At 44.2% G+C, this 25423-nt stretch overlaps 1 protein-coding gene across 6 annotated transcripts in view; it reads left to right on the top strand.

The window, feature by feature from the left end:
• Nucleotides 1-25423, top strand: part of GRB7 (growth factor receptor bound protein 7) — a 75353-nt gene that overhangs the window by 23846 nt on the left and 26084 nt on the right. For 5 of the 6 annotated variants that reach the window (XM_054995063.1, XM_054995064.1, XM_054995067.1 and 2 more), the window contains one exon: nt 24815-25010. In XM_054995063.1, coding sequence (XP_054851038.1) covers nt 24815-25010 — 196 coding nt within the window. Of the gene's footprint in view, nt 1-24814; nt 25065-25423 lie in introns of those variants that run through there. The other variant, XM_054995068.1, reaches the window with a different exon arrangement.

Genomic DNA, 25423 nt, shown 5'->3' on the forward strand with positions numbered 1-25423 from the left:
ATAAATGAAACTGTATTTGGTTTATGAATGAATCCTGGCAGTCTACACATTTTTCCGGGCTGCATCTAGATTAACTGAGTTTAGATAAAGCTGTCTGTTATAAGGAGGAAGTGCTTTTCAGATATCTTGCTTTGAAGATCTGGTAGTGTATTGCAGATCTGGTGATTAGACTGAGAGCTATCCCACATAGGTCTACTCAGAATCCTGCTCTGGTATATTCAGTGGGGCTCACTTCCAAGGAAGTATTCTTAAGGTTGTACTGTGCTGCGCTCATCCTCTATGCTTTTTTAAAAAAATCTTTGCTTCCAGCAGCACATCTGAGTATTCTGCTTGGGTTTTCTTTTCTCCCATTTCTGAGCTGTTAGCAAAGTCCTGCAAATTTGGCATGGGACAGACTGTTGGGGGAGGTAGCTGCCTTGAGATTTGAGCAAAATGTGCTGGAAAGTAAAACGTGCGATGCGTGCACCTATACGCTGAAGAAAGATCACCAGTAATAGATGAATGATTAAACCCCAGAATCAATGAACAACTTTTTTTTTCTTTCCAAATGGAGGTTAGACAATGCTGCTTTCTTCTGGCCTTGCACAAACATAAGGCATTCACAAAAGGTAGTAACTAACTACAGTTTTACTAGTTTGCTTGTCTGTATTACAGGGCAATCTTAAGCAGAGTTACACCTAAGTCCATGAAAATCAATGGGCTTATAAGGTTATAATTCTGTTTAAGATTGCACTGTAAGTCATTTACAGCCTTGCAGTAAACCACCCCTCTTATTTTTGTAAAGCTTCCTTGCCTAGACATAGGGAAGTGATTCCTGCTCCCCATGGGCAATCACACAAGCAGTTATTTCTGAGCCTAGTCTGATCTGGAGCAGAGGACTCTTTGCTGCCAAGAGAGGAAGGAAGATTGTGTGAGCCTTGAGGCCTCTATAATCCTTGTAGTTAGCCAAGATGCTGTTTTTGCCATATTTCATTCCTAGATATCTTGCACCTGGCAGGATTTCCAAGTAGGTGGCAGTTATTAGAGATAATTGTCTGGTATAGCAGATGGAAACATGCCACTTGATCCTGTACATATGCACTCAGAAGTCCCACTGATTTCCGTGAGATGAACCATGGGATTGCGACATGTGACTTGGGCTGCTTCCGCACAGGGACAAATCCCCATTGTGTTTTCATTACAGAGGTGTTTGCACTGGAGGCACCACATGACAGTATTCTTCATTGTATCCCTTCCTGCCCACCATTGCTACTGGAGTGCTTTTTGCTGTTTATAAAAAAAACTAGCAAAAAATCTGCCAAGGAGAGGAAAATAGTGAGTGTAAGGGGAAATGGCACTGGCTCACTAGTGGTTAAGTGGTTCAGCACTCCACTGGTTCGAATCCCACTACTGCCATGAGCTCAGTAGGTGGCCTTGGGTAAGCCACTCCTCTCAGCCTCAGCTCCTTAGCTGTATTGTGGGGATAATAATAACACTTAACTAGTTCACCGCTCTGGCTGAGGCACTAATCTGTCTAGAAGAGCGGTATATAAGTGCAATTGTTGTTGTTATTATTAAGTATGATCTTTCCAGAAAGATTGTGCCCGAGCAGCTCTGTGAAAACACATTGCAAGACAGGGGGAAAACCCAGTAGGAGAATGACTCCATTATGGTGTTGTGCAGAAGCAAAAAAGCCCATAAACCCTGCTGGAGAACATGGAGCAAAATATCCATGTAGAGGCAACTTGCACTTGGACCAAAGTTCATCCTGCAATAAATTAATTAGTCTTTGATGTGCTAAGATACTTTTGGGTATACATACATAAAATCCAGTTTATATCATTTTCTCCCAAAGAGGGCTGGGAATTGTAGTTTGGTGATGCTGCTCAATATTATAGGTCCCTGGTGCCCCATTTCTCAAATTACTGTTACTGTTTAAGTCTGTAGAGTAAGTTTAAGTGGTCAGTACAAATCTACAAAATACATATTTGTAAACTGACATTTGTGCAGCTTTTTTGTTGTTTAGCTAGTTGCCTTTTGGACAAAGAAATGGGAAATGATCTTAATTAGATTACTGGTGGTTAGATGTGCTGATAGGATTCAAGTGACAGAAATCCCTCTGGGAATGAAGCTGGCCCTTAAAAATACATGATACCTTTCAAAAGATAATTACTTAGAGCAAGGCATAACTACATCCTAGATACTGCATCTACAAAAGGATGGAATTCATCTGGGAAACTGACACTTTCTTGGAGACTTGGCAACATCATGAGACTGGATCTAGAGATTTGCCTACTGTCAGAGTTGACTTCAACACTGGGTGTTTGCTTAAATCCTGATGCTAATGGTAAATGTTTTTTTTCCTCTGCTTCACATGGTATTTTCATACCCTTTCTAGCTTTTCCTTGGCTTTTCTGAAATCTTTTTAAAAAACATGTTCTACTCTGATCTTTTTGGAAAAATTACAGGAAAGCCAGCGTGGCTGCTGTGTTGATGTGAGAGTTCAAATCAGCTTTATTTTCCTAACCTACTTACAATGCTATAGTGATTTGTCAATTACTGATTATAAAAAACAAGCCGCCCCTCCCACCCAGTTCCTAGTGGCACAGAGAGTGGGATGGTCACTCTGGGGACTGGGGAAGTCCCTAAAGAAGGCTGCCAACTGGACTCCCCATTGCCACTGTGCTTAACCAGCACCTGCAGCAGCAGAAAGGAAACCACCAAGAATCATCACTGTGTTGATATCACCAGAGACTGGATATCACTTGGTTACTGAGCTTTTGTTGATTCTTTGCAGTATGTATGATGTGCCTCTGAGCTGGACATTTGAATATTGCATTTGAGTTGATGCTGGGTGTGATATGCAAGCTCTGTCGGGAGTTTTATCTATGATGACTTATTCACAAATGCAAATCATCTCATGGAGCTACAGTCAACGAGCAATGACCATGCATATGCACCATGGACCTCACCAAAACCTGGCATGAATCATCTCATGTATAACTCAGTTTCCACACTGTAGGATAAATTGGCTGCACACCTATGCATATCAAGCATGCTTGGAGAAGCAGCCCCTGGAAGTCACAGCATCAGCAGTCCAAAGCAGCTGGCTGACAGCAGAACTTAGAGGGAAGCCCCAAAAGGGAAGCAGGCAGAGCAGGCTGGCAATCCTCTGAACTCTTGAATCTGTGGGTGAAGAAGTGGGGACAGAGAGAAGGCCAGCATGTGAGCATTAAAATACCTGCTCTGGATTTCTTGGCATGAGTATTGGGCTGGAGAGATAGTTTTCAAGGTTGTGCGGAGGAGCCTGGTGAAACAACAGGTCTTGTCTCAGGAATTTTGCAGCCTATATTTCAGCACAGGAGGAAGGCAGCAAAGGAAGAGGAGGAAGGTGGACATGACGGTAACAGAAGAATACATGTGAATGGTGTTACATTATATATACATTACAGCGCATTTTCAAGAAACTTGGAAACATGATCAAGCCATTGGCAGAAATCCAGGCAGTAACAAGCGTATCTCCTTTTGCTTGGCTCTGCTTCACCTGACATATCAGTTATGCTGTGTTTGCAGCTGCTGTCTAATCACAGAACTTTGACCTCCTATCCCTCTCTCTTTCTGGGCCTGGCTGCAGTTCCCAGTTATATTTTTCCCTTTGTGAGTGGAGAGGGCTGATGAAAGGGCAGTCAGTGTACAAGTTCAGGGAGTCAGTGTCAAGGTTCTGGTGCAGGTGTTGGTGCTTGAACGCAACCCTTGCTCTGTCACAGCTACTGATCGTAGTATTGCTCTATTGCTGATGGCCTCATTCAAGAAGAGCTCTGTTAGCAAGCCCAGGTGTATTCCATTGGCATGATAATGGAGGGCAGGAAATGCCTCTTTCTAGTCATTTTAGTTGTGTGTGTTATGTGCCGTCAAGTTGCTTCCAATTTATGGTGACCCTATGAATTAATGACCTCCAAAACGTTCTATCATTGACAGCCTTGCTCAGATCTTGCAAACTGGAGGCTGTGGCTTCCTTTATTGAGTCACGCCATATCATTTTGGGTCTTTCTCTTTTCGTAGCATTATTGTCTAGTGCAGTGACTCTTTACATGATGTGACCAAAGTACAATATTCCCAGTTTTGTCATTTTCGTTTCTAGAGAGAATTCAGGCTCGATTTGAACCCACTTAAGAGATCTTTTTGGACATTGATGGTATCCGTGAAAGTCTCCTCCAGCACCACATTTCAAATGAATCACCTTTCTTCCTGCCAGCTTTCTACACTGTCCAACTTTCACATCCATACACAGTAATGGGGAATACCATAGTATGGATTATCTTGATCTTTTCCCCCAGTGACACATCCTTATTCTTAAGGATCTTTTCTAATTCCTCCATAGCAGCCCTTCCGAAATGTCTTCCAGTTTCTTGGTTGCCGTCTCCCTTGTGGTTGATGATTGAGCCAAGGAATAGAAAATCTTTAACAATGTCAATTTCTTTACTGTCAGTATTAAAATTGTGTAATTCCTAGGTGGTCATTACTTTTGTCTTCTTGATATTGCGCTGTAATCCTGCTTTGGTACTTTCTCCTTTAACTTTAATCGGTAGTAATTTCATGTCTTCACTATTTTCTGCCAGTAACATTTTAATTAGAGGTGCTAAAAATGCGTTCCTTGCCTCCCCATCACAGAACTATATTTCCCAGGATCCCCTGTAATGAGAGCCATAATATTTAATCCTTATTAATTTTTACTGTAAAAGTATCATATGGGGTTGGATCCATTTTCCAATGGCAGAATGGAACTTTCCTTCCTCCCCCCTCCCACTGCTGCCCACTGATTGCCACAAAATGATGCTCCTAAGGGACAGAGTGCCTCGAAGAAAGACACAAGGAGGGGTCTGCAGCAGGAATCGATAGAAATTGCCAGTTTTGTCTGGATACCTTTTGCAGGACTGACATGCACTGGCTTGGAAGTAGACATACCTTCAGGTTACGTGGATTTTTTTTTATGGTCTGGGTTTTCCTGATGAAGAATTTTGTGTAACTCAATAAGTCACCTACATATTTTTCCCAGTTTCATAAAGCCTGATTCAGCAACATCTGTGTTTTCTCTGGAAATAAAAAAATAACCTTTAGAGTAATATAAGCTAGAGCATGAGGAGTATGTATATTTTATAAATACCAAAAGTGTAGATTTCAGTTGAACATTAGGAGAATCTCCTTAATGGTATGAACAGTCGAACCAATCTACTGCAGAGAGGAGGTTTTGCTGGCAATCTCCAAGCAGAGGATGGAACCAGAAGATGAATCCACTAGGAATGCTTTCGCTTTGGATTTCCTGAGCTGCTTCCATACGAATTTCTCCCTAATCTTACACAAATGCTTCCCTGAATTTTTGGGGAGCTTCCACATGATGTTGTGGTCACTCCAAGCATAACTTGTGAGGCTCCTGGGGCTTTCTTCTTTAAGTTGGATCAAAGGAGCACCTACTGTGACCCAAATCACAGGAGGAACTGTAGGGTAGCTAGGGTGGGAGCTGAGCTAGGTACCACCTTAAAAAATGGTGAAGCCTTTTCCCCTCCCTTTGAAGCTTTTTTTCTGTTCCCAGCTCTATTGTATCTTTAACCATGGCTCAGCTGGGCAAGGTGAAAAGGAGAGTTTCTGGGCCACAGAAACCCAGCATGCTTGCTGCTGATTTGGTGCTTCTGCATCAGCGCAACAGAGGGGAAGGGGGGGCGGGGCCAGGACAGCCGTGAGGCGGCTTGTGATGGAGTGGCAAAGGCTGCCCCACTTGCTGCCTCCCCACTCCCCACTGCTTCTGCAGTTGTAGTGCCTCTTTGCATTCTGTACAGAAGCAGCTCTGCATGGAGTAGAGGTTGGACTGGATGGCCTATAAGGCCATTCCAGCTCTATAACAGTCACAGTGCTCTTCAGGTTGCTCGGGGCTATTTTCTTTTTAAATGTTCCTCTTTTCTTCTGTGTTTAAATTTAATTGGGAGAGAAGGCAGCATGGTCTCATCAGATCTCGCAATCTAAGCATGGTCATTATTTGGATGGGTGACCACCAAGGAAGACTCTGCAGAGAAAGGCACGGGCAAACCACCTCTGTTTCACACTTGCCTTGACAGCCCCTTCCTGGGGTTGCCATAAGTCAATTGCAACTTACACACAGAAATTTAATTACTTCCTGTTCTCTTGCAGTGTTAATTAAAATTATAATTTATCAGTTTTGGGGGGGGGGCGTGCAGAGAATGAGAAACTACTGCCTTTTACTTTGCAGCCAATCAAAGCTACTACTGTTCTTTGTTATTCTTTATTATTGCTATTTTATAATCATGTGATTATGATAATAAACAGTAAACTTTTAATAAAAATAAGTAGTGTCTTTGGTTGGCTGTGAAACCGGAAGCAATGCTTGAAAACAAGTTAGCGAACAAGAACCAACAATTTATGGTTGATTCATGAATGCTGGGAGAGAACTGGTTGGTCCCAAGGAAACAGGAAGTAATTAATTAATTGTAAAACAAAGGAAACTTGCAGGAAGAAATGGAACCTCCATTGCTTGCGGTTTCCTTCCAAGTAGGCGTATAGTAATACCTTGTTCATGAGGATAATTCTTTTTACGTGGTGAATATATTAAGTGTCTTGAGAAAACAGTTTTATTTCCGCTTTCAGCTGTCTGTGGAAGAGGGTGAGTGATAGGTTTACATGGAGTTTGTTATTATATTCACTACTCTTATCTAGAAAAAATATAAAAAATCTTAATGGGAAAAAATCCACAAAACATTACTTATGTGGATCGTCCCCAAGTTCATATCCTGACCATGAAATCAAGTGGCTTTAAGCAAGCCACTAGCTCTCTGTCCCCAGCTGCAGCATGGAGATGGATCAATGTTCTTTTCAAAGGCCAGAGCTAACGCTGCCAACTTTAAATTGAGAAGTTCCTGGAGATTTGGGGGTGGAGCCTGGGAAGGACAGGGTTTGGGGAGGGGAGTGATCTTAGCTGGGTATAATGTCATAGAGTCCATAGCAGCCATTTTCTCCAGGGAAACTCAACTCTGTAGTCTGGAGATTAGTTGTAACTCTGGAAGATCTCCAGGCCCCACCTGGAGGCTGGCAACTGTAGAGCGCCATGTTATTACCTTGTCAAAGTTGTTTTTCCAAAGCTGTGTTTACTGAGTGTAAGGCTACTGCATGAGTGGGTGGGGATTGCAATGCAGTGGGAGTTCTGAATGCTCTTCCTACTGCTTTTCTGTTTCAGCTTCTCTCCTTAGGCTGGAGAGGGGGTGGAGAGAATGCTTGCCTTTGCAAGTGTGACATTCTTGGCCTTACAGGCTTGTTTTAAGGTTTATTGAGACAATGTATGCAAAGCACTTTGAAGACTCTGAAGCACTGTATAAATGCTAAGTATTTATTACGGGCCGTCCAAACAGCCCAGACTAGCCCAAGCTTGTGATCTACATGGTCAGCCATGGGAGACCACTAAGGAAGATCAAGTTTCTTCCTATGTGAAGGCAATGGCAAGCTACCTTTGCTTGTATCTTGCTTGGAATGTCCCAGGGTGGTGTCACTATGAGTTGGTTGTGACTTGACAGCACATTACTACTACTACTTATTCTTTTACTTTTATTACAGAGCTACTCTATCCCCTCATGGTCAGCAAGGGAGGTGGGATTCTGCATGTTACAACCAGTACATTTTACAGAATCCTCTAATTTGCATTTAACCTCCCCCATTCCAACCAGTTACTACTTATGGCTTCCTATCCTTAACCTTGAGAACTGAAGATTTTTATGGATCTTTGGAAGATAATTGTAGGAAGACTCTCTTCCTTGCTGGGAAATTTAAGGCTTTTTCACACAGAGGTTTTCCAAGAGCTTGGGTGCCAAACTACAGCATTCCCCACCCCGCCCCCACACCTTCTTCACATGGTTGTTCATTTGTGGTCTTTCTGTGGTTTCCTCATTGTTTTTTTCTCAAATCAAATCAAAGAGAAACCAGAGAGAAATGACATACTCATGGGATGACAATAAATAAGGATTCTGTGAGGAAGCTCAAGAAACACCTGCTCCAGGAAAACTCAGTGTGAAAAAATCCTTAGTCTGGTTACTTGATTGCAATTTATTTGAATTTTGGCTGAAGAAACCCAGACACGTTGCAAAATGTGGGAGTTATATGAAGAGGTCATACAGTATGTTGACTATTTGCTTTTAGCTTAGAAAATCTGTTGATATTAGCTTCGGGCTCATGCCAAGGAAGTGTTGTGTATTCTAACCGCCCCCCCCATACACACAGTTTGGGAAATCATCCAAGTGTATTGTTGAAACAGAATGAGGAAATAAGCAGAAGTGAAAATAGGAATCAGTTGGCTCGGCAGTAAAGCAAGTGTAACCCAGATGTGATACTGGGGAAAAAAATAGGAAGGGAGACAGTGGTATCCTAAACAATGTTACACCATTTTGAGCTCATTAACTTCAATGGGCTCTGTTTAAGATGGCACTGAAAGCCTGCTGAGAACAACCTCGTATTAAATTTTGGACCATTCCCTCCTTCGAACCTTCTTCACATATTAGTAAATAAAGTTGCCTTACACCATGTCAAACCCAGCTTGTGTCTGTTTATTGGAGGTGGATGTCTAAAATAAAATAAAATGCTGTCTCATCTAACCTAGAAGTGTCTACTCAGACTGTCAGCAGCACTCCAAGGTCTCAGGCAAAGGTCTTGCTGGGGACTGAGCCAGGAATTTCCTGCTGGCAAGGAACGTGCTCCCTCCCTCTGCTTCCTTATAAATTCTGCAGAGAGCAAGTATGTTGGGCAAAGTGCTCTAGATGACACAAGCAAGTGGGCCAAGCCAAATGCTGTAGGGGAGGACGAAACACACGCACACAACAGCAAACAGCTCAAAATCACAAACCATTCCGATGTTGGGGGATGTTCTCAGTGAACTGAAGGAGTTGCTCATAGGCATCACATTGGGGATCACTGGATGAGACAAACACTTGACCCCTGTGATTCCAATCAGGGAGAGTTTGTTGGCTTGTGGCAGTCCCTGCGTGTGGCTTATGGTGGGGTGAGAGGGAAAGATGTGCCCATAAAATAGGGATAGGCAGCCAGAAGCATAGGGGTCTGATGCACCCCCCAGGAGCTTCCCATTTGCCCTTCAAATATTAAATAGGCTTTTATCCCCATTCTACTGGTGGTGGGCACCCAGGAGGTGATGGAAGTCACTTCTGTGTCACTGATGGCATGGGAGTTAGCCAAGCTCCTGGGCTGTACCACTGCCATCAGCACTGCTCCAACCCAAGTAGTAGTGTTGGTGTTTTGGCCAGAGAACAGGCCCTGGTGTAGGTGGTAGCCTCCAGGTGGTAGCTGGAAATCTCCCAGAATTACAACTGATCTCCAGGCAACAGAGATCAGTTCTCCTGGAGAAAATGGCTGCTATGAATGATGAACTCTACGGCCCACTGAGGCCCCTTCCCTCTCCAAGCCCTGCCCACGCTAGGCTCTGCCCCCCAAATCTCTAGGAATTTCCCATCCTGGACCTGGCAACCCTATCCATGGGGATTCATGAGCACTGACACAGCCAGAGTTCTGCAGGAGGGAGCGGGGTCTATTCTTCCATCTGGCACATTGCCAGCCCCCCAAGTCAAAGGCGCATTGCTGAGGGCCTCCCTTGTCAACCCCAGCCCGCCTTCCTCCCGGCCCTTATCTGTGCTCCCTCTCAGCGGGGGTTTGTTTTTTAGCTCAAAACAGAGAGCTCTTGTACTTCCCTGTCTCACAAACGAGGGCAGGGAGCCAGCAAGCACAGGCAGTACTGCTAAGCCACACAACGAAAACACCCTCCTTCGCCTTTCTCCTGCTCACACCTAAACCACTGACTGACGTGGGCCAAAGGATTGAGCAGACACACACCAAAGAGCCTGCTGCACATGATGCAGGGGGCTTCCTTGGTGTTGACAAGAAGTGTGGAGGCAAGGGGGTTTCTGAAGGGAGAGCCAGAGGGTTCCAGCCTGCCCCTTTGACACTCTCTCAGCCTAGCCTATTTTTTATTTATGTATTTGCATACTTAAACTGCACCTGTTAAGTTGCCTTTCTGTCCAACATGACTTACAACATGACTTCTCCATTTTATCCTCACAACAACCTATGAGTTAGATTAGGCTGAGACTGTCACTTCCATGGCAAAACAGGGATTTGAACCTGGATCTCACAGATCCTAGCTGTGGATTCTAACCAACCACTACACAATATTGGCCTACCTCAGCACGTTGTAGTGACGATAAACAAGAGGAGGGAAGAACAATGTACACCCTGAGGTATCTGGAGGATAGGCAGGATGAACATGCACCCATCAAATACATAAAACTGGGGAAAGGGGTGGGGAAGAGGAGGAAGCTGCCTGTCCAGTGATTTGGGCCAGGGCCAGAACTGGCGTCCCTCTTGCCCAAGAGCTTTCTTCAGGCTGCAAAACTTAACCTGACTCCCATTTGCAACATTTTGCATTCTCCAAAATAGGGACGGGTTTCGATGTGTTCCTGATAAAAGGGGGCGTGTGGGACGGCTCGTGATGGTGCAACCTTTCCCCAGCCCCACGCATGCCTCCTCCCCCGTTGCTCTCGAAGCTGCTGGGAAACGAGCTCGACCATAGGCGGGGGTGGGGGAAAGGCTCCGAGCCAAAAAGCAAAGCCTGAGCAACGGGCTGTGTTGCTCCAGGGACAGGGGCCGTCAATGCTTGGGGGCACATCCCTGTGCAGAGTTCGGTTCGTACGTGCACGCCCAAATCAGACGAGCTAGGACTTTTTTCTAAATCGTTTGTATCTCGCAACTCTCAGCATTCATCTGGATGGGGGAATCCTGGGAACTGCGAGGCACCAGCCGTGCAGGAGTTATTTGCTTGGGCGGGACGGGGAGGTATTTTGGAAAGGAAGTCGCCGTTTAGTATACTTGGGGAGGGCTGCTGCGGATCTGTCTTGTTTTGCGTGTCGCAGCCGACTTTCGAAGCGTCATAAGTCCGTATTTCTCGACTCGCCAGCGTGGCGATACAAAAAAACAGAAGTCTGACGTTCCTTTGAACAGACTGGCTGGCCCAAGGTTTAATTCCGGCATGGAAGGAGATGAAGTTGCTCGTTTTAGATTGGGAAGGGAGGAAAAGGGAGCCGAGGCCGTGTGCCTGTGTCAAGGGAGATACCAGGTTCGCTGGGGCTGGATTTGTGCTATATTTATGCAGGCGGCCTAACGTGGAAGGGTTAGGCTGTCTGCATAAATATATGCATGAATGTATTCGTCTGTATGAATATATTCGTGCTATATTTATGCAGGCGGCCTAACGTGGAAGGGTTTGGCTGGGCTATGTGACCTGGCTGGGCTCTATGGCATTGAGGTTAGCAGCTCCCAGAGTGCTTTGGTAGGGATGAAAAGCCAACGTTACAATCCACAGCCAGGCCCATTTGGCCAAATCTGTCATCTGCCAGTGGTGTGTACCTTTCTTAATCCGTGGCGGAGTAGGCCAGCCTCCAGGGTTCCTAGAGCAATTTCCTCCTCTGCTAGCCCATGTCTGCCTCTCTTCTGTCTGCAGATCCTTCCTTGTAGCATCCAAAACAAACCATTCCTCCTTCCTGCCTGGTGTGCCAGATACCAAGGCAGTGAGTTGTTGGCATGGGAGGGGCTATCTGGGCATCCTGCTTGGAGATCTCGATGCCAAACTGGTTGAACCACAAGCAAAGATGTGTAAGGTCCATGGGGGAGTGTTGACCACATGAAAGCAGCGGGGTGGGAAGAAGAGTCAGTTGATTTGGGGCACCCCCTTCCCCCCCCCATGTGTGAATGAATTCTATCACAATCATCTTCAGCCTTTCAGAGGCCTCCCGATAACGAGACTCTGTTTTCATTTTTGCTTTTTCACTTCGTTTCTCTCTCTTGCTCTCTTCTCTTTTACCATTTCCCCTCCTGTTCCTCCTTCACTTAAGAAAACCCCTTGAGGAAAAAAATTCATGATGGTGCAACTGCTGGGACCCATCTGAAGTGACGGTGCACAGGAGTGGTGGATTGTAGCCTTAATAGAAGATCGCTGGTTCTGAGCATTTACTCAAAAGCAGGGCTAGGAGTCCCCCCCCCCCCCCCCCGATATAACAACAGAGGGGGTTGTCATACATTTGCATACAAGTTGCAGTTACGTCTAATAATAAAAATCTTTTTGGGTAAAATGGTTTTAGGGGGTATCCGTAATACATTTAGGGTTGTCTTCCTTTTGAGGAAATATGTAAGTAATGTATACAGAGGATACACTATGAGCCAGTAACACACTCTCCGCCTGTTCTATCTCATGATACTGTTCTTAGGATAAGAACATAAGCCACTTTGGATTCCCACTGGGGGCAAAGGTGGGATAGAGAAAAGAAAAATAAATGAATGTGTAATGTTGCTGCACTGAGTCAGTTAAAAGAAAAATCTAGTGGTACATTAAGGACTAACATTTATTTCAATATGAGCTTTTAGGGGTCTCAGCTCACTTTGCCAGATATGTGCTGGAAAATTTACAGATTTTTTGAAACAAGCCTTCAGTCTTTTTGGACCCCTACTCTATTTCAGTGGGTCTTCACTTGGAATTTACTGGCAGCAACTGCACAACATTAGCATCAAATATCTCCCCAAACCACAAATAAAAACTTAGGGCAGCAGTCTAAACAAGATAACTGTAAGTTTATTATAATATAGGCATGTGGTAGACTGATCTCGAGCATACATTCAGGAGTGGAGTTGTGGATCAGACTAAAGCATCTACTTTGTGTGCAGAAGGTCTCGAGTTCAATCCCGGCATCTCTCCATTTGGAAGCTTCGGGCCACTAGCCAACTTCTTAATTCAAAGTCTGTTTCCTATTTGCTGTCTGTCTTTTTTTTAAGATTCTGGAGAAGAAATTGAGAATTGGAGATTTTATTTTCAGGCTGGGCTGAACAATATAAAACAACTCGCTGCTGATAGCTGGCTGAACCCATTTCAAGTGGAGAGAAGGGGCTAACCTAAAGTCGTCTCCCCCCATTTGCACCCCAAAATTCTGAATAGCCTGAAATATTTGTAAAGCAGCCCCTGGGGGTCCATATGGCCTCCATGGCAAATGTCTAGCCTAACTTGGCTCATGCCTCCAGGTTATTCAAGGGTCTTGCTTAGCTCCTCTTTGTGGCATCCAAGATATACTAAGGACTGAACACGAGATCTTCGGCATACAAAACGTGTACTCTCCTGCAGAGTGTTAATAGAGATTGAATGATCGTGACACAAAATTGGGAATGATTAGACTGGGTGGACTTGATCCTGGCCACAAACATATTCCTCAAACTCCATGCACCATGCACCGAAACAGGCTTTTGTGAGAAAGAAATAGGAAAATTGATGAGAAGGAAACCAGCAAAATGCAGCACCTCAGATTGTAAGACTGTCACTGACATTCGCTTATCTTTTGGGATGTGACAGCCTGCTACTGCGGAACCCATTTGTCTTCATTATGCCATCTTTTCCCTCCAGGCCTTGGGTGCCACCATCCTTAATCACATGTTCTCTGTGTTACAAAAACTTTTGAATGCAGTGTATTAATTATTTTGTTCCCTCCTCCAGGACAGTTGGTAGGTCAGTGAGATCCTTATTGCCAGTCTGCCAGTGGAAAATTAGGTCACTGGGCAGGAGTGTTCTGAAGGCCTTTCTGCTGAGCCAGGCTGGAACCTGGCGGCTTTGATTGTAAGCATCAAGCCTGTACCTTATCGTCATCATAGAGCTTTTCATGGTTGCTGTTTTCAGCACAAAAGCTCTCAAGGGTGATGGTTGAGAAACATCAGTTGAGAATCGTTTAGGTGATGGACGACTAGAGGGACATCTGTATGGGATGGAGAAAGTGGAAAGAATCTTTTTCTCCTCTCATACGGGGGTACCCAATAAAGTTGATGGGCAATAGATTCAGGACAGATAAAAGGAAGTACTTCTTTACTTAGTGCCTAATTAAACTGGAATTCACTGTCAGTGGATGTAGTGATGGTCACAAGAATAGATGGCTATAAAAGGGGCCTAGATAGATTTCATGGAGGAAAATTCCATCAGTGGTGAGGTGACCAGACACGGTAACTAAAGGGGGATCTTCACATCCAGGGACAGTCTACCTTCCCCCGGCCACTCAAACCGGCAGTTATCCATCCACTAATTAAAAAACCATCTTTAGACAAAACTGATGTGGCCAATTATTGTCCAGTCTCTAATTTGCCTTTTCTGGGCAAAGTGATTGAGAGAGCAGTAGCTGACCAACTCCAGATCTTCTTGGAAAACTCTAGTGCTCTAGACCCTTTCCAGTCTGGATTCAGACCAGGGCATGGGACAGAGACAGCACTAGTAACGTTAGTGGATGATCTCCATCTGAATACAGTCAAAGGCCTGCCTCCTTATTGTTCCTCCTGGATCTGTCTGCAGCTTTTGACACGGTAGACCATGCCATCCTGTTGAGGCTTTAGAAACAGAAGTGGGCATCAAAGGATGTGCCCTGGACTGGTTTAAATAGTTTCTCATGGAATGGACTCAATTGCTATTGGAGATCAGCTGTCTCCAGAATGGAAACTATCTTGTGGGGTTCCGCAGGGCGCAAACTTACCTCCCATGTTATTCAACCTCTACATAAAACCTTTAGGAGAACTAATTCACAGCTATGGAATGGGATGTCATCAATATGTGTGGATGATACCCAACTCTATATTTCGCTATCCAGGTCCCCACAGGATGCAGTAGAAATCTTAGATTGCTGCTTGACAGCCGTAGTGACATAACTGAAAATAAATTAAAATTGAACCCACACAAGACTGAAGTGATGCTTGTTGGGAAGGCAGAGATCTTGAAAAATATTGTAGTCCCCACTTTCGATGGAGTTCGTTTGACCCTTGCAGACTCAGTTAAGAGCCTAGGGGTTAAACTGGCTTCATCACTACTACTAGAAAAACAAGTTAAGGCAGCTGCAAAAAATGCTTACTACAATCTCACTCTAGCACTGAAAATGGCTTCTTATCTCGACACAGCCAACCTGGCCACCTGGACCCATGCTATGGTAACATCAAAACTTGAATATTGTAATGCGTTATACATTAGTCTCCCATCTAAGTTAACTAGGGGGGTCCAATTGGTGCAAAATTCTGCAGCTCAACTATTACCAGGAGCAAGCAGGAGCTTGAACATCACTCCCATCCTACAGTCATGCCATTGGCTACCTATCAGTTACCGTGCTCAGTTCAAGGTATTGGTTATTACATACAAAGCTCTTCACAGCCTTGGTCCAGCATACCTACAGGAGCATCTCCCTCCCTACGTACCTCCACAGCAGCTTTGCTGATCTGAACAGGGTCTTTTGCAGGTGCCAGCCTATACATGGGCAAAATCAACAGCAGCCCATACATGGGCTTTCTCTGTGGTGGCCCCTACCCTATGGAATGGCCTGCCCGAGGAGGTCAGGAGAGCCCCCACGCTCCTGGCTTTCCGCAAACAATGCAAAACCAAATTATTCATATGGCTTTTTTTCTCAGCTAGGAGGGCGGTATTGTAGTAAAGGGGTCCCAGATGTTTCACTAATGAGTTAGGAACCATAGACTTCACCATTATGTTCCCTTACATATTATCTGTTGCTTTAAATATGTACTCCTATATACTACCTGTACTTCAGTTTATTTAAGTCCTAGAATTGACTATGTTCTGTTTCAGCAATTCTTCAACCCCATATTGGATCCTTGCTAATGCTATGTTTTTGTAAACTTGTATTCATTTACCCTATGACATTGTTTATGGAAATGTTCTTGACACTGTTTGGAAATGCCTACCCTTGTCCTTGCTACTGATTGTACTAATCTCAACTATGTAATCCGCCTTGAGTCTCAGTGAGAAAGGCGGACTATAAATGACATAAATAAAATAAATATCTTAGAATATTAGAGCTGGGAGGCAACATTAGAGGAAAGCCTTGGGCTTCTATGTCTTGTATGTGACAAATTAATGGAGGATAGTTGTTTGTTTGTTTGTTTGCTCCATTTCTGTGCCACCTTTCTCCTCAATGGGGGTCCAACGCAGCTTGCATCTCTTTCCTCTCTTGAATTGCTATTATCTTTGCAAGCTAAGCAGAACCTCTGGATTCCAAGGCAGTATACCTCTAAATTGCTGAGGAGCAATTGTGGAAGGGTCGCTGCATTCATGCCTTGCTTGTGGGCTTCCTAGAAGCATCATATTGGCTGTCACAGGAAACAAGATGCTGGACTAGGAGGTTGAATCCAGCAGGGCCTCTTTCTTTACGCTTGAGTAATACTGCTTCTTATAAGAGTTCCCGTTGGGGTCATTTCAGTGGTTGCTTAGATGGTTTGCTAGGTGGAGCAGGTGTCTCCTGAGCCAGACAGGTGAATCATGCCAGTGTCTCTTGCTTTAGCCAGTCAGAGGCACCAGGTCTGGACATACTGGCAGCGACTGCCCCAGAGGCAAAGTGGGCAAGTCAGACTCGTTCTGTTTTCCCTGCAGCCCACGCAGCCCTCTGAGCAGGAAGGGGGAAAGAGCTAGAGGAGACTGGAGACAAAAAGGTGAAGGTATATGAGACTTAGAACATGCTTGGGCCAGTAGGAAGGGTGGGGTGGCGGAGCTGAGTCACCGGCCCACATTCTGACTCATGGCTTTGTTTGGATCGAGTGGGGAAGTGCGCGGGAGAGTAAGTCAGGACCGGCTTCTGCTTCCTGCAGACAAGGGACCAGCTGATGCCAGAAGATCAGCACAACAGAAAGAGTCTGTTTGGTTTTTCAGATGCGTGTTTGTTCCTTTGGCATTCATCGGACCCATTTATGCACTGTTGACAGGGGAGTGACTTTTGCTTAAGATGCAGGTGTGTGATTTTTTGATAAGCTGGCTCAAACCGGTACAGTGAGTTGGTGAGTCATGCCTGGCTGCTTGAAATAATTGCCTACAAGGCCATCTTGCCATAAGAAAAATAATGAGGATAATAATAACAATAAATATTAGCCACCTTCTGGTGGAAAACAAGCCTTAGATGGGTTGGAGAAAGGCTGTCGGGGCTTGGTTGCTTCTGGACTTTTCAGTCTGGGATGGGTTTGCTTGCAAGCCAAATCCAAAGGTCCCCTTAGCCACCATTTTTATGTTAGGGCTTACATTATTTATACAGATACAAAAAATATATATAAGTCACAATAGGACCGGTGGCGTATCTGGGTAGTAGGTTAAACCTTCTGCTGTTGAAAACATTGAATTCTTTGGTAATGTATCATCATCATACACATCGAATACTAACCGTGGACATAATTAGTCACATTTAAACAATAAACGTATCCTTGACATTTTCATACATATCTACAGTATACACAGGAGCTTTCATTCTCTAATGTCATAGATTACCTTATGTTATCTGTATACCTGAGAAAGTGAAATTTTAGCTTAAAAAGCAGTTTGCTCATTCCCAAAGAAAATGTTTTATAGGGGGGTATTTTGTCAGAACACCCTCAATTTTTTTTCCTTTGCAAAATTTGTAAAAAAAGCCCTTGAAATTTCTCTCCCTTCCCAATTGTTATTTATATCCAGCTTCTGTCCCCAATGGAGACCCAAAGGTCTCTGCTATGGTTCTAACCTCCTCCGTTTCATCCTTATGACACTCCTGTGATGTAGGTTAGGCTGAGAGAGAGTGACTGGCCCCGGCTCACTTGGTAAGCCCCTATGGAAAAGTTGGGATTTTAAGCCAGGTCTCGCAGATCCTAGTCTCACCCTGTAACCATTAGACGATGCTGGCTTTTGCATCTCTATTCCTGTGCCTGGTGATGCCTTGCTTTTGAAAGGCCTGTTACAAAATTCAGTGTTAGTTGCTTCAGTGCAGTCCCACAACACCCCTCCGGCAAGTTGCCTCTTGCAGCGCAATGCTAAATATTTGCTCCAGGACATGGTATCAGGATGTCCTCGCCGCACATTATCTTCCCAAGGTGGCGTCTTGGTGAAGGACAGAAGCACTTGTATATAGACAGGATCTCACTTGACTTTCATCTTGGCAGAGTCCAGGGAGTTGAACTGGAAGCTCTCCCTACAGAGATACAGGGGTAGAGGAGGCCGCTGAATCTTCCAAGTTTTCTGTGTCTTTGAGTTGGCCAGGGAGCTTATTTATAAGTCAGGCTTGTAAACAGCCACCCATATATTCATCTATGGTGAGTAAGAATTGCCTTCAGGTGATCAAGAAGGTAAATGTTCATACATTGGAAATGCTGGGTGTTTGTTTTCTCTTTGTTTCTGGTCGTGAATGATGCCACAAATGACTTGCTCCACTTGGTCGGACCGGATACTTTTGCTGACTTAATTGTGAGGCTCCAAGTATTCCACGAATTCGCAAGTGCTAAATTTGGGACTGAGCAGAATTTAGCATCTGTTTTTAAAAAATCAAGTTTCTAGTCTTTATGGTTGAGGTGACAAGTTTGAAAGGGCATGGGAAGTGCCCTTCATAACTCCTCTAATGAACAGCAAAGGTATAAATTAAGTGAGCTTTGCTGAATTTTTATATTACAGGTTGCATAATTCCTTGTGCACTATGGGGCATATTTGAAGTGTGACTTTTTGATAGCACCTTTTCTCACACTCCTGAAACTGCTTGGTGACCTTTGGCTTCATGGTGTCTCTGACCTAGAGAGGAACCCTGAGTCACCTCACCCAGTTGTGGTAACAAAAATGACAGGCAGCTCAATGAAACTAAAAGGGTGGGTGGAGGAGGGGTATGCATGAAACTCTACTAGCAGATTTTTTTATAGCCGAGCATCTGAAAACCCGTGGCTGAGTCACAGTGGAAGCTGGTGACAGGATAGAAATGTAACTATGAACCAGCCATTTGACCACACAAGTCTGAAAGACAGAAGCCTTTATTGTGGATTAATCTTTGAATGGCAAAAATGAGACTTGTTAAGAAAATAACTGTCTCACATGTGACTGTAGGAAGGGGGCCCTGGCTCAGAGGTAGAACATCCGCTTTGCATGCAGAAGGTGCCATGTTCAGTTCCCATCATCTCCAGTTAAGAAGGTGATGTGAAAGTCCCTGGAGAGCCACTGTCAGTCTGAATAGGCAAGACTGACCCTCAGAGGCAAATAGTGTGACTCAGGAGAAGGCAGCTTCATGGGAATGAATTGCATGTATTTCAGTTGACCAACTCCTATAGGTATCTGTTTCCTGATTTTGTTTGAAATCCCTCTTTGCAAAATATGCCCCTGAGCTATCTAGTGGACTGATTAGTGGCATTTATTGAATAAAACTGCTTGATTGATCCAAAAGGTGTCGCAAACTTTTAAAATCGTTTCATGCAAGGTTGGGTCACAAGCCCAGGCTTAAGAAGGGTATTCTTCCACTTCTCTCACACAGTAGGGACTGCCCCTGCATGCATGGTACCTATGGTAATGTCACAATCTAATAATAAAGGAAAGATGCTTTTGTTCATGTGTTACCCCTATAATCACATGATTCATTAAATAAGATTTCTTTAATGAGGTGACTGTCCGACCATGGACAGATTCTTGTTTAATAAAGCTTATTGCAGCAATGTATCTGTTAATCTTTAAGAGGCCAGATTTGGTGCTCCAGCCATACATTATGGGAAGATACTCCTCCCAATATGCATGGTCACCATTTCTTTAAATGGGGCACTGTGTATATTTTTCATGTGCTTATAGTTTCAGCACATACAGCAAATGTGTTCATGCATATCAAAGCAGTCTGCACATAGTAAAGGCACAAACTGTTGCCTGAGCCTATTAGGAGGATTCCCATTATAAGTGGTTGAAATGAAAAAACAGAATGTCTGAAAAGGACTTTTGCTGTCTGAAACATCTGTTATGTTGCTAAGCAATTGAGGATATACTTTCTGATGAGTGGTGGCAGGAGTGGGGAATGTGGTTTGGGAGCTCTTGTACTTTTTGAGACTTTGGACACTGGAATGACCACAAAGCAACGTTTGTCATGGATGGGAAAGAAACCTGCCAAGTGGTCATTTATTTATTGCAGTTAGTATCTTGCCATTCTTCCAAGGAGCTCAGCAGCCTGTTTTATCCTTCCAACTTTGAGAGAGTCACCTAGGAGGTCAGAGGTTAGAACGCTTAAGCCTTGTCTAATGTACTTAAAATTATTTACACTGCAGTCGTAAGAGCACTTTCCTGGGAGTAAGCCTGATTGAATAAAATAGGCCTTGCTTTTGGTTAAACCTGCTTAGGATTTTTCCCTGAATGTATCAAACTGTTTAAATAAACCAACATTTAAAAATTGACAATATGTGAAAGATTGTGTCCGTCATCCCTGTTCCTTTGCACTTTGTCACTCTCTGGAGGCAGGTTACGGGGGGATATGGTCTGTACATTTTTCATTATATCAAAAGGATTATGGGCTTGCTTTTTGTTTTGTTTTTTGTTTTAAAATGGTAGCTGAACATTAATATCACCAAGTTTTATAGCTCATTGAAGATTTGAAGCAGAGTTTCCCACCTCCAAACGTTTCAGTCTTTGTGCTGTGTGCAGTTCTATAATAATCAGTCATGTTAACTGTATGTGGAGAATGTGACCAGCATGTGGCACCAGCATGTGGGGAGTGCAAAGTTTAGCTCATGATGAAACTCAGCTACAGCTATACTGATCCCTCCATGCTTTTCTCCTCCTGCCTTTGCTCTAGCATCCCCACAATCAAAATAATTTAACACCATTAATGAACACAGGTTTGTAAAGAGAAACAGATAATAAGGCAGGTCCCTGCCTTGGGAAGCTTACAAACTCAGTTTGCTGTCAGAGGGGAACAGAGCATGGGTTGGCGCTCCATTTGCTGCCTAAGAGCCAAACTACAAGTGATGCCTGACACTAGTTGGACACTTGTCAGCTTCCCTCAAGTTTTGATGGGAAATGTAGGCAGCTTGGTGGAAAGTTGGACAAGTGACAGTTGAAAAGTCCATTGGAAAGCAGTCAGCCAAGCTGCAAGACAAGGATGCCTACGTTTCCCATCAAAACTTGAGGGAAGCTGACAAGTGTCCAACCTGTGTCAGGCATCACTTGTTGTTTGGCTCTAAGATCTCACACTCAGCTTCAATCAGTCTCGTCCTTTGAATGGAAGGGACAACAAGAAATGTCCTTATTGGTTAATAGCTTCCGTGAGCAGCTTGGCAAGTTTTTCCAGGCCCTGTCCCATCCCTGTTTAGCTGGCCACTGCCTAGAAGTAGAAAAAGACCAGTGACAAAACCTTAACTTCTGGTATTCAATTGAAAACTGCCATTGGCAATTATTTTCTATGGACCCAGACTGGTATCTCTCTCAGGTGAAAGAAATCCTTTGCATTGAAAAAAAAGAGTGAAAAACTGTACAGTTTTATACTGAAATTCATTACAATGATGACTGTATTAGGACTGGACTAGACCTCTTTGTTCCACGGGCTGAGCCAATTGCTTCCCAGCAACTAGTCAGCATGCTTTCTGGCTCGCATGCAGAGGAGATCTGGAAAGCTGGGTGGCTTCAAGAAGTGGCTGGTGTGGATATAATGAAGAGATAATGGATCACTCAAGAGTTCTTTTGGGGAAACACATGACCACTTGAAGCTGAATCCGGACAGCAGCTCTCCAGGCTGTCTGGTAGAAGTCTTTCCCATTACCTACTGCCTGATCCTTTTAACTGAAGATACCAGGAATTGAGCCTGGGATCTTCTGCATGCAAAGCAGATACTCTACCTCTGAGCTATGGCCCTCCCCAGAGGGAAGGAGAGGATAAAAGCGTCAGTCCCAGCTGAGTATCGCTCCAGAATACATAGCCCACCCATCTATTCTTCTCTCCAGCATGGGCTTTCAGGTGTAAAGAGACAGAATGTCTTGCCTCCCAATACTGTGTGGAAATGCAGCATTCTGCCTCTTCATCTTTTATGTTCTTGGCAGAATCATGTTTCTTCAGCTAAGACAGTAGGACCAATTTCACATACTATATTTTCAGTGCATACCCCAGTATTTCTAACTGCACTCATGAAAATAAAAAAATGTGATTTGCATGTATTGACACAACATGTTGAGTGTATATTCAATGGCAAATTTGAATTTGCCGCTGCATGTAGCATGTTAATACAGATTCTTGATCAATACTGTATACTTACCAGTATTAAAAATGAAAAATAAAATATAAATTTGTTCCGTGTTAACTGATGTGAGAGTTTTGCATTTCACGTTTGAGGGGAAGAAATAGCATGTAGTTTCACAGTTTCATACAGAGCTGAATAAATTTGGAAGAAGGTTTCACTTTGGAAAATTTGAGAGCCTTCAAAGTCTATAACTGAGTATTTTCCAGAAATGTTTTCTTATACCTTCTTGTTTTTAATGTCTGCTGTTAAGCAGGTACAGGGTGTAATTTTAAATACACTATTGTGCTTTTAATGAATGTTGTATCCAGAAGCTCAGGCATGAAAATCAAGAGACTGTGCAGTTTTCAATGGACACAGAGTTTAATAAAGAGAAGTTCTCTACTCCAACCCTGTTCTAACCCACAGTTAATTCTGGAGTGGATTAGCATGTAGTTAATAATCCAGGACAATCTACAATATTGGCCTTGAATAGGAGTTGTTACAAACAGCACAGTTACTTATTGGTTTTGTTGGATTGTGCTTTCAGTATCTGAAATTGATGAATGACTCAATCAGTGAAAGTTTGCACACTCTACCACCAACAGAACTTTGGCCCGGGGAGTATGTCTTCCTGAAAGAATTCTCTGTAGCACTTAGGGTTGCCAAATGGTTTCAACCCAGATACCAGACATACTCCATGTTTCTCGAGCTTGCATAGTGCATGCGCACTCCAGAGGCTCCAATGACACCACTTCCGGTTGAAAACCAGAAGCTGCGGGATCTCAGTGGGGCCAAAATCGGCCCCAAATATAGCATTTTTGCACTCAGTTTCACAGAACACTGCCCTAAGCCTGCATATTCACAAGTAAATCCTTTGGAGTTCAGTGGGTCTTACAGCCTAGTTTAGGATTGCAGCAGTGTGTGTTTTGAACATTTAATCACTCTCCCATATTGAGATTTGGCGTGGGGAGGGGGAATCTTGCCTGAACCTTCCTGCATTGGGATAAGGCGAAAAGTGAGAGTTGAAGGATATTTCTATTTCAGTTATGCTACAATAAGACCGAAACATACCTTGAATCATGTACAGAGTGCCTCCCCTTCTCCCCCACCCCCCAATTCATACATACTCTTCTCCCTCCCCCATTTAATTTTGACCCATAAGCTTCATTCAGTCTGATGTCAGGCAGCAAATAACACCTCTCTGTTGAAACACTTCCCACTTACCTTCCCAGCCTTCCTGGGGCTCCATTTCTTTCTTTCCTCAGCTGCACAATCCACTGTTTGGGGGTGGAGGAGTGAGGACAGCACTTGGGCTCTTCCAGTCTCCTCTGTTCCACTTCCTTGGTGCACTCTAGCCCAGAGAATAATGCTGGCAATGCAAGCAGTGCAACCAACTTGGAAGAGGACAACAGAGTTTAAATGCTCTTTTTTGTCAAGGAAGTCTAAAACTATCTTTGAAGAAATGGTGTGTGTGTTTTGAACATTGAATCACTCTCCCATATTGAGATGGGGAGGGAGGGGGAAGCTTGCCCGAATCTTCCTGCATTGAGATAAGGCGAAATGTGAGAGTTGAAGGCTATTAACAGTGTGTCCCCATCCTACCACTGTCAGCCAGCTCAGGCAGGCTCCATTGCTCACTCTAGCCATTGAAAAGGAGGACTGTTACGAGTGGGAAGGGGGTTGCATGGGGGATTTGAGTAAGCATGCTACCACCTTGAGATGGACAATGTGATGCTGACTGAGGTGACTGGGCAGACAACTGGCTGCTAGTGGGGAAGTGGGGGAAGGAGGCAGGGAGGTGGATCCTGAGCTCTGCTCTCCTCAGCAAGGGCCTGTGCTTTTGTGCCCTCCATTAGTAGACTGGCTGCTGGGTAGGAAGCATGGGGGGATGAAGGGAGGAGGCAGAGGGGCAGAGCCTGAGCCCAACTGTCCTCAGAGAGAGCCCGCATATGCCCTCCCCTCCTACCAGATGCTCAGATACCTGCTTGCCACACAGCATATCAGCAGCTGTAGCAACCTGCTGGTGCCACAGGCTGCCCACCAAAATTCTTGCACACCCAGACACAGCAGCAGCTGCTGCTGCTGCTCATCTTGCTTGCCTTGCCCGCTCCTCCTTCCCACCATGCAAAAATGCCAGACATTTAAATGTCTGGTATTTTCTTTGTCATTTTCCTGGACAGTCCAGTCCAGGTAAAAACCGGACACTGGGCAACCCTAGTAGCAGTTCTTTTTAAAATTTAAACTTTATTTTGCATTATCCTTTAGAGCAGAGATGCCCAACCTTTTTGAGCCTGTGAGCACCTTTAGAATTATGACACAGGTTGGTGGCCACAGCCACAAACCCTGCCACAAGATGTCAGAGAGCGAGGTCATGCATAACTCTAATAGAACTCTTTAACCTTTCAGGTAGAAGCTCTGTTCAACAGAATGCCTTTTAAAATGAATATATTATTTAAAAACTTTTTTTTTTGCAGATACACAGCTTACCTTCAGTCACTCACTAAAGATCCTTGTGCTGTAGTGGCAGCTGGTGTTGAAGCAATATTTTTAAAGATCTGCACAGCCAGTCAAAAAGCCAGTGACCACTCAGAAGCCCTGCTAGACAATAGCCCTGTCTGACCTCATACACTTTCTAAAAATATTTGGTGTATTCCTATTTGGGCGTAATGAACGTAACTTTAGATACATGAAAAAAAGCAAGGCAAAGGGGGGGGAAATAATCTTCCCCATTTTCTCCTCTTCCATAGATAATGACATGGATCTGGGCACTCTCCAAAACAACATCAACAACACCTTGGACAACGTTTATGAAGAGGGCCCGGAGTCTGATCGGTTCAGGACCCTTTCCAGTGGCAGCCCCATCTCCAATGGCGAGCAGGCCAACCTTCTGACAGGGGCTGATACTATCAAGCGTTCTCAGCCCCTGCTCATCCAAAGCAATAGGTACGTGAGGCTGGGGCAAAACGTGACGGGAACTGCAAGCCACTGCCTCCAGAGGTGAGGAAACCTATTTCTCATAAGAAAATGTGGGAACTAGTTGTGAGATTAGGACTTTATTCATATCAAAGTTCAGCACTGAACCAGGGTTCACTGCCAGGGCAGAGACAGGGCATGGCTGAAGGTTATATCTCTGCAACATGCAGAGGGCACAGGCTGATGTGAGCCAGTGCTCAAGTCATGCAGAAGCGAGTTCTCAGAGCATGAATAAGTTTATTTTCATTTCTGAGAAAATACCCCCCCACACACACACTCACAGTTTTACACATATCTCTGGGTGTATTGGGTAGAACCCCCAGGAGCCCTTGAACACTGGCAACTCTTTTAAAAATAAAACAAAATAAAATTGCAGAGCAACA

This window comes from Eublepharis macularius, chromosome 12 (genome assembly GCF_028583425.1).
Source record: "Eublepharis macularius isolate TG4126 chromosome 12, MPM_Emac_v1.0, whole genome shotgun sequence".
Lineage (NCBI taxonomy): Eukaryota > Metazoa > Chordata > Lepidosauria > Squamata > Eublepharidae > Eublepharis > Eublepharis macularius.